Source organism: Oryzias melastigma, linkage group LG5 (genome assembly GCF_002922805.2).
Source record: "Oryzias melastigma strain HK-1 linkage group LG5, ASM292280v2, whole genome shotgun sequence".
NCBI lineage: Eukaryota > Metazoa > Chordata > Actinopteri > Beloniformes > Adrianichthyidae > Oryzias > Oryzias melastigma.
The window spans coordinates 18,436,045-18,445,709 of record NC_050516.1 but is presented as its reverse complement, the minus strand read 5'-3'; the positions used below and the strand labels follow the sequence as shown (position 1 = coordinate 18,445,709).

The 9,665-nt window shown below is 40.4% G+C and overlaps 1 protein-coding gene across 5 annotated transcripts in view; it reads right to left on the bottom strand.

The window, feature by feature from the left end:
- The window catches only part of LOC112145539 (chemokine-like protein TAFA-1), a 125,418-nt gene extending 116,518 nt beyond the window's left edge, over positions 1–8,900 (bottom strand). The window contains exons 1-2 of one of the 5 annotated variants that reach the window (XR_004947890.1): positions 8,724–8,900; positions 6,836–6,972 (exon numbers count right to left, since the gene is read on the bottom strand). Coding sequence is in view for 1 of the 5 variants with exons in the window: in XM_036211963.1 (XP_036067856.1) it covers positions 6,836–6,972; positions 7,235–7,329 (232 nt within the window). In the remaining 4 variants the exon portion in view is untranslated. The other 4 variants (XR_004947888.1, XR_004947887.1, XR_004947889.1 and 1 more) reach the window with 4 other exon arrangements.
- Between the last annotated feature and the right edge of the window lie 765 nt (positions 8,901–9,665).

Below are 9,665 nucleotides of genomic sequence, written 5' to 3'. Positions count from 1 at the left end.
AAAAAAAAAAAACATGTTTACACTCAGATTAAACATCTATGCTTTATCCCTTACAAAAAAGTGTCAAAAATGTATTTAAAACAATATTTGAGGTCATTTTTGTTCTATGGATATAAAAAAATAAAAAAGGGAAAAGATAAGATCTGCACTGGTTTTCGGAGCTGCTCGGTTCTGCTCCTAACAAGCTTCCAGGATGAAACAATAACATGCAGTCTTGACTAAAAATAGACCTGAATCCAGTCCAGATGCAAGGTACATCAAATCACTCAGGCTACACAGAAAGATGGACTAGAAAACTGTCAAATAGAAAAAAAAAGCCAACATGTTTTCTGTTTTATGAGTTTAAAAATTTAGGTTTCACATTAAGGAAACAATGGTGCCAAATACTGGGATGGCATTGTGATCTGAAACGTATAAATGCTAAGCTAATGTCTTTAGTTTGTTATATATATCCTTAACAAAAACTACTATGAAAGGAAAAAAAAACTTTAAGAGAATTGTATCAGAATTTATCAACTTCACAAGAACAAAAATCTTGTTGGCTCAAGTCTTGACATTTTGCCCAGTGTTCGGAGGACACTGGCATCCGTTGAGGTGCAAAAAAAATAGCATGACAAATAATTTAAAGAGTGGAGCAATAATTGCAACACACTTTTTTAACCCAAAAAGTGAATCTCTTAAAGTCGTCTTCCATTTTCTCGTTAATTCTCACTCAAAAACTAATTCACAAAACAGCTCTTTTTTTTTTAGATTTCCTATTCCCATTCAGGGTCACAGAGACACTAGAGCCTACTCATCTAATGCCAGGTTAAGGCAAGATGCACCCCGTGGAGCCCACCAGTCAGTCTCAGGGGTTTTAAAACCTTGTTATTTAACAAATTAAAAACATTTTAGGAATGTCAGAAATGTCTTTCTTTCTCTTTTACATTGGAAGCATCTTCAAAATTTTCCATCACTACTTGGTTGGGGTTTTTTTTGTTTGTTTAAATTCACTACAAATTTGGATAGTTTTGTGCAGTTTTCAGTTTGAAAATAATCACAAGATGTTCAAGTCGAGTGAGAATAGGAACAATACCACATGCATGACACCAAAGGTCTATTAAAATTGAATTTCAAATGCTTGAGTTTTCCAGTACTGCTTTCCAACAAACTTTTAAATCTAGAAAAAACCCAGAAAAGTTTGAGTCAGTTTGAGACACCCGCTATGTTTGTCAATATTAAAAAATTTATTGGGCACGTTTTTTTTTTTTTTTTAGACAAGCTCAGGTTTTAGGTACAGGAAAACAAAGAAAATATATTTGAACCTACATCTTAAAAGCTGTCTGCAGTTTGTTGCCAATAGTTACAACATAAGACACGACTCAAAATAGTTTATGGACAAATTTACAGTTAAAATAGAGCAATAGAGGGTAATAGACTGTCATTTAGCAGCAATTGATCACCTTTCTGCATATCACCTCTGGGGTCGCCACGGCCAATCAGCCCTCACTGATCCGCACATTTGGTTTGGCAGAGAGTTTTACGCCGGATGCTCATCCTGACACAACCCTGTATTTTTCCAGGCCAGGGACTGGCACAGGGAGACCTAGACTCAGGTCCCCTTGTGGCTATATAGTTAGGTAGTAGTGTGAAGGGTCTTGCCTAGGGACCCACACTGGCAGCCAACGGAGGCATCCAGCCGCTTTTAGCAACACCATAAAAGTGATTAAAAGACCTCATAAGTGGTCAGTTAATTGTCAACACATCCAATAAGTACTTTCTTAGAAAGAGGTAACCTGAGTATAGCATGCTACTCCAACTTTGAACAAATAAAGCTTATTTCAAAGTGACTATCTGATCACTGGAAAAAAAAATAAATCAAGAAAATAGTACACAGGCTATAAAAAAAGACCAATCCAACCTCCACTCCTTTTTCTCCAGTCGAGCTGGCCATAAAAGACAGTGTAATAGGATTCCTAAGCTTTTCCAATGACTGCTTCCACTATCACACAGACATTTAAGTGCACTAATCCATGACAAATTGTCTCATCTGATCCATGACAAATCGTCCAAGGGGCCGATAGAGACGGGGCTGAGAGGGCGGGCAGCTAGCGGATGAAGAGTTGGGAGAAGAGGTGTGCTGTGTGGAGAGCTGCTCGGCACCTGGATGATCAGGCAGTCATTGCTTGATTTTTTATTTTTTTTTTCTCTCTAAAGGGGGTTTCATTACCTTGAAGGGCACGCTACATGATAAAGAGACATCACATGCCACTGATGAGCACTCCACCTAAGCCCACAGTTTTCAAAGCAATTATAATCTCATGTAAAGGTATATTATGGGATTTCAGTTCTTTTGCTGGATTTTTTTTCGTTGCCACAATCATGAAATGAAAGCTTCCTATTAAATTAGCATTACAAAGATCTGGGATTTTCATCTCCATGCAGTTCAGTTTTGATATGTGCACAAGAATATATGCATAGATAAAAATGCATAGATGGAAAATGGTACTTTAACTGAACAAAACTTTCTTTTTTTCCACAGCCTGTTTGTTTGTTTGTGTGATGCATTGATCCTACATTGTAGAAAGGCTGTGTCTGAGCCATTGCTGAGATAACAGATTTCCTTTTTATCCACTTTCCAAGACACGACAAAGGACTTATTTACTTGAGTGAATGTCATTTAATTGAATTCTCTTTCACCCTCAATTCTCCCACAAATTAGTCCCCATAGTTTCAGGCGATAAAGCGGATTTAACTGCAGAACAAACGTCGGACAAGAGAGCCTCTGTAGTAGGACATTTATGTGGGCAGGATAAATGGATCTGCCATTGTTTTCTTGGAAAGGCTCTTTAGTTGTGAGATGAGCGGCTGTCACTTCAAAGATGACTGGGAGGAGTAAAATGAAGATGTTTCCCACCTTTATTCAAACGTTTATTGGGTTGTTGTAATAGGTTCATTTTTACATATCCAAACGTGTGACATCACAAAATGAGGAGTCAGTAATTAACTTATTTTATATTATTTCCTAAAATTAACACAACATGAACAGTAGAAAAGTTCATATCAGCTTCACTTTTTTACTTCTATAGAGGCTCTTGTAAGCATAAAATGTAACTGTAGTGTTTAGTGTTTTGACGGGAATTATATTTGCTCTTGAAGATGCGTTTCTTAAATGCACGCATGCTTCCCATCACAGAGTTGCTCTTATTTGACCAAATGATGCATCTTGGCTAATCAACGTAATTACATGTTTTCCTCCATCTGAAAAAGTTTTTAACGCAGAGGGAGCATTATGGCACATTGAACAAGGAGCTCATTAAGATGCATTCCAATCATCTGGGATTAGACTTTACAAGGCATATCAAGCCAGTGGATAAAAACATTACATCCACTGCATTAGCTATCGGCAGCTGTAAACATATCATAAGCTATTTCGTGCTGTAATGCATTACACTTTTCATCTACAGTTGCTGCTTCGTTGTCTTTTTCATCACTGCCGTTCCCATCAGTTTATCTAAGCCTTTGATTGGGTTATTCCTTCACATAAAGAGCTGTGGGGAGGCATAACTGGGGCTTTTATAATGTGTAAAGTGCAGTCCATAGAGATGCACTTAGACATATGAGAGATTAGATAGCAAAACACTATATAAACCATATAATGCATAATGTATTTACGATATTTACTTAAAAAACAGATACACAATTTAAAAAATGGCAAAATAGTATTTTATTGGCATAAAATGTTCAATCAGTATTTCCTTTCACTTGTTCACTGTGCACGGTTTAAACAATTACAGCTTACTGGCAAAGTCCAGATTAATCAGTTTGGGTTGGCCTGGTTTGCATAGCAGTAGTCTTGGCACTTCTCCTCACAGTGATGGCAGGTGTGCAGAGTGCAGAGCCCAGCTTGTGTGTGTCATGTCACATTCAGCTCATCTGTCAATGTAGTGGATTATTTCTTGAGAGACCAGAATTGGCTGACCAGAATCAGGACATCATCAATCTTCAGCGGCACAAGCAGAGCGCAGGAGAGGCTGACTGAAGCAGAGGCTCATGGGAAAGAGAGCGGGGCCTTAAAATGTGACCAAGCGGTCACCCATCCCGTCATTCAGTACCACTACCACCATCACCATTTTCTCATTTTTATTTATTTTTATTCTTTCTTAAAACTCTTAAAGCTTTACTTATTTAGCTTAGTTTTTTTTCTTTACTGGGCAGATAAGAAGAGACCAAAAACATGCTTTTCTGGTGTGGGTTTACAAGATACCACTTAAAAGCATCTTGGCTTCCAGAAGACATTTCAAAGGCATAAAATGCATCAGAAATATATTTTTTCATTTCTTTAAACTGCAAATTAGAAAAATATCAGCTGATTCACATAAAACCTTTACAAGAACAAAAAATGGCCCTCGGTTAATTTTCTTCACAAAGCTTTTTTTTTATTTTTGCCACACTCTCAAAGCATTATAGAATTCCACTACAATTTGTCCTCATTGCCTTACATTTAAGGTCATGTCAACAATAAGGAAAATTGATGTAATGTACGCTTCTTAAAAAACTAATTTTTATAGTTGTAGAGCAGCAGAAAGAAACACAGATGAATGTTCCCTCTGAACAGTCAGTGGTCCTCAACAAATAGAGAGTCTGCTGATGAGAACTATAAAATCTTAAAATTATACTGTTAAAGATAATTGTGGCTTTTTCCATCACTGGTACTTATTTATAGACAAAACCTGCGTTCAAGATATAGCAGATCTACAACTTTTCAGTAAGAATTTCTACTGCTTAACTCTTTTTAAAGTCACATTGCAATAACATTTTGATCTGTTTAAAAAACCATCCCAGTGGTCTTTTTATTATGATTATGCCTTTTTTGGCCAAAATTAAACAATCTGTGTCGTTTTCTAAGACACAATTTCTGAAGAGTGGCAGGAGTTCATTAGAATTGCTTCTGAGGTGTGGGCGGAACTATTGGAGTGGAGTAAGCCTACCCCCATTTCCCATCATCCATCTCTTTAAGCGCTCTACTGCTAGCTTACAACTCCAACGTGACATTACCAGTATAACAAAAATGGCGAGCAATACTAGAGCTATCCAGGCATACAGTTTTGAGCCTGATGCCAGTTCAGAAGTGAATCTAGTTTACAAGTGAATGCATGGCAATGGAGCAGAGCCAGAAGCTTCTAACTCACCGATTGTAGTACCTATGTCACTGCTACAGACTTTATTCAGTGGCATTCTTTTGTCTGCTCCTGATTCATAACAATTTGAATAAAGAAATACTCAGAAATGTTTTTTAAGCTTAATTGTCATTTTCTTCCTCCATCATCAGAAAATGCCACAAGAACATGCTAAAACACTTTTTTTAAAAATTGGAGTGTGTCTCTTAAAATGAAAACAGACAATTTAAATAATATGGGCTTTTATTGCTAATCTGTACAAAGTTCAATCATAAGCTGCAGCATCAGACCTGATGTGTCAGTAACTCAGCTTGTGTCCCCAGAGGACCCATGAAAATGCAACGCCGTAATGTCGTCAGAGAGAGATGTAAATGTGTGAACATGTAAGCGCCTAAGCCCTCTGGCGTAGCAAACAGAAAATGTGAGTTGATCTGTGGGACAGGAAACCTCTCTGAATCACAGCCCATCGCCATCTTTGAGCTGCATGACTCTTGTAAATAGGTTCAGGAGAACACTTACTGAGCATCACACGTCATTGTAGGTCTTTGGCACAAAGTTTGATGTGATAATTGGTTAAAAATTTTAAAAAGGAAAAAAGAAAGAAAGTTAAAGCCACGCATTAAATTTTCATTGAGGCTCCCTGACGCTCTCTTCCCACTCTTTTGCTCCAATTAACAGGATGGGAATACTTTGAAAACTTTCTATTTATCAATGCTGTTATTTTCATGTGTCAACTTTTTCACTCCAACAAAACCATTTTTTTACATACTCCCTGAAGTCACCAATGTTCACAAGCATAGCAAATTTGGAGCATTTTTTGCCCGTGTTTTGTTACACTTGCTGCGCTTCAGTTACTGTCTTTTTACATGCCAATGCGACACACACAAAGAGAAGAAGCAAGCAGAAGACAGCATCAATGTTTAACAGCTGCCTGGCATCCAGAGAAAGCCCCCTCTGCGTGAGGGTTCAGTGTTAAAGTCGCACTCATAGTTAGAGGCTTAAGGAAGGCATTTGCATTGCTCTAAAAAACCCTCCTTGCAACACCCCCACATACACTGTAAGCAATTCTAGTAAGCTTTTCCATAATCAGAGCATTAGATCCGCCTCTGTGTCTACCCTCCCCTTTAGCCCTTATGCTACAGAAGGCGTCAGGCTTAATTGGCGAGCATTTTCAGTGCAAAAGAGGAAAATATAATTTCAATCCAAGCCACAGTGATCAAAGCTCCTCTAGCTACCAGCACAGTTATATGAATTGTTGCCTCCAGCTTGTCCTACTCGTAATAGTCTGCCAGCGAGATTCAGGAGTCAAGAATTCCTCGCCACACGCATGAATCATCTTCCAGCTCCCAGTGTTGTTGTTCTTACAGGAATCGTCAGGCTGAGATTTAAACAGAGGCATAAAGCTCAGCTAAGGATGCAGCGCCTTATCCATATTTCTGCACTGAAAAAGCAAAAGTCACAATCACTCTGCAAGGAGTTAGAAACATAATGGGCAGTTCTCCCAGTCGCCTGTCTCTGAATCATCATCCCAGCACAGCGACAAGTCCCTCTGACAAACTGCAGCAGGCCTCTGCTGTGCGAACAGCCAGCGCTGACAACTGCTACCCCGCGGAGAGGGACGCGTGGCACACTCCGAGGTCAAACTCTAGTCACGGAGGCAAATGTAGCGTACGTACCCAAGGTGAGGATGTCAGTGCGTCCGGGTCGGGCCACGTGGTGCTGCTGGATGGTCTGGTAGAGTGTGGCCTGGCACAACAGCAGGAAACCGAGGCTAATCCACGCGGCCAACAACCAGGACATGGCGAGGCCGAGTCTGCAGGACAACACACCACAATACGTCGATTACAAACGTCCGTACAAACCTACTGCTCTAGGTTAATATGACAAACTCATATCAGTGATATTTTTAATAACTCAGCGATGAAAAGAAGCTCAAAGAGATAAGTTTCACCACAGAAGAAGAGCAATAATTACCAACAGTAGAAGAAAGTGTCCATCTGGTAAATGAAAGACAGTTTTCTTGCAGATTTGAGCATAAATGTTCAAACGGTTGGTGAAAATAAATGGAGACAAACCCTAATACTTTCCAGTAATGAGACTCTCCTCCTTGCCAGGTGTTTCCGCCAGTTGCTCTCCCTTCAGAAAGTTTACACAAGATCCCCATTCTCATGTCTTTCAAGATTTCAAGCTTTCCTGCTCAGGGAGCATCATTAAAAGATTTAATATAATTCTATGTGGAAGAAAACATTTCTCGTATTAGTATTCAACTTTATGAAACTATATTGGCTTTTTCTGAGTTTAGTGCTTTCAGACTTCATGCTAATGTATAATCAAGTCTCCATCTATGGAGAGTTAATATGATTGTGAGATGAAAGTTGTGTTAGCTGTACACCAGCTTTAATGAAACAAATAAATATACTTTTTTGATTATTTTAATGAGAAATATTATAATATTAAGAATGAGGATATAATGTATCTCTTTTTTGTTAAAAAATATAATCCGGTTTGAAAGTTTTAAGAAGAGGAGTGTCCACGTAGATAAGTGTGTCTTAATTAAATTCGGATCGGAAATGGACATTTTCCTTGGAAATACGACGGAATCTTTTTTATATATATATAATTAATTTATTTTTGTATCTTAATCTATCAGAAAACGCACCAACAACGTATCACAATTCCAGGAATTGAAAAAGACCGTAATTTTATGAGAATAATCCCCATGTGGACTCCTCTTCCTCCATCTCCTCGGTTCCAACAAAAGACCGACAGCTCACAGAGGCATTTCAGATCCGGCGCGAGGGAAAAGCGCACGCGCTCGGTGCCCAAGCGCACCTGCGGGAGCGGGAACCTCCTCGCGCACCTGCCCGCTATAAAGCTGTAATTGCGCAGACTTAAACGGCGGAGACAGACGCTGATTCTGCCCGCCGAACACGTTTTAAACCGGACTGACGAAACTCTCAGAGGAAAGCTGTGATGGAAGCCAGCTGCTTCTCAGTTCCCACCACTTTTCTTGCGTTTGTGAGTCCTAAAATCGCACATTTTTTTTCCTCCCCTCCATCAACAGGCACGTTGTTTTCACGGCAGCAGACACCAAAGGAATTCCTCGAGCTCCACGCCCTTACCTGAGCAGTGTGATCAGAAGGGGAAGAGTTTAGTCAGAATCTCTGGCTGCCCAGCAGACTCACTCCTCTGAGTTAATTCCATCCATTGTCTGTGGTCAGGCTGGAAATTCCACCACAGGTAAAGCCAAAGACTGCACAAAAAGATGCTGTTGTCTGTGTTTTGTTGTTTGTTTAGTTGTTGTTGTTGTTTCCTCCCAATATCTCCCGCCTCTGGACCCCACTGCTGCTCAGCTGCTTTTAAAATCCTTGGCAACACAACCAGTCACCAAAAGCAAAACACCCTGGGGTGTGTGTCACAAACCGGCCAAGATTTGAGTGATGGGAGGCTGATCATGTCACTGCTGTGTCAGCCACATTCGTGCAGATCCACTCTCCTCCTTCTCCAGTGTCTCTTCTCTGTCAGAAAAAACTCCTATGTTGTGATGACAGGGGGCTAATTTACCCTCCTCACTTGTCGTCCCCTCCTCACGCGTGCGGCGGAAGGCTCCAGTGGAATGACCGCTCTGTCTGCTCTTTGCTGCATCCCCCCATTGAGAAGCTGTGCTGATAGTGTGAGCCTCAGTCCTCTCCAGCGCTTTAAGTAGAGTCTGTGTCAGACAGGCAGAGCGAGTGTGAGTGAGCGTGCATGTGCCTGTGTATTACAATGTAGCCCAGCTGGAAAGAGAGGGAGTGAGGCAGAGCTGAGAGGGAGTCAGATCACATATCTTAAAGCAAGACTACCCCTTTCTGCAAGACTTAATAAGCAAATGAAGCATGCTTTATTAACCTCTTTACATCAGCCTTCCATCCTCAGCATCAGACGGCGGCGTGCTCCCAGCCTGCTGTGAATGTGTCTCCGTCCACATGTGTGTGAGCAGGAAAAAGCCAATCACTTTGGGAGGAGTTTTGATCAACCCAATGCTATCACCTTATTATCCGCCCAGAGCTGGCTTTTCTCTGTCTTCTGTCCTGTTTAGTGTTGTGGAAGGCTTTGTTTTCTCAGCCAGCAACAGGGGATGCTTCCCACCTGCAGCGGCATCCTGAAAGAGCCCGTGAACAGCCGTCTGTCACTTTCACTTGGATGTGCACGCCCTGATGGACGGACATCTCCTGTCCTGCTGTGTATGTGTGTATATGTGTGTGTGTTTTGAGTGTGGTCCTGGGTTTTTTTCCCCCCATTCCCTCTGTGTAGCAGGACTCCCCTTTGTACTGTTAACCAGAGATTTACAGAATGTGGCAGATTTACAGCTACCATGGTTGAAACTAGCCGTGTAGCAATTCACTTTAACAACAGTTTGATTCATGTCGTAGTTTGTGGTTGCTGATATGATTCATAGTTGATAATGGTTCATTTTGAGCATGCTGATCCAATTCATTCAAGTTGATCCAGGACATCTTTATTTTA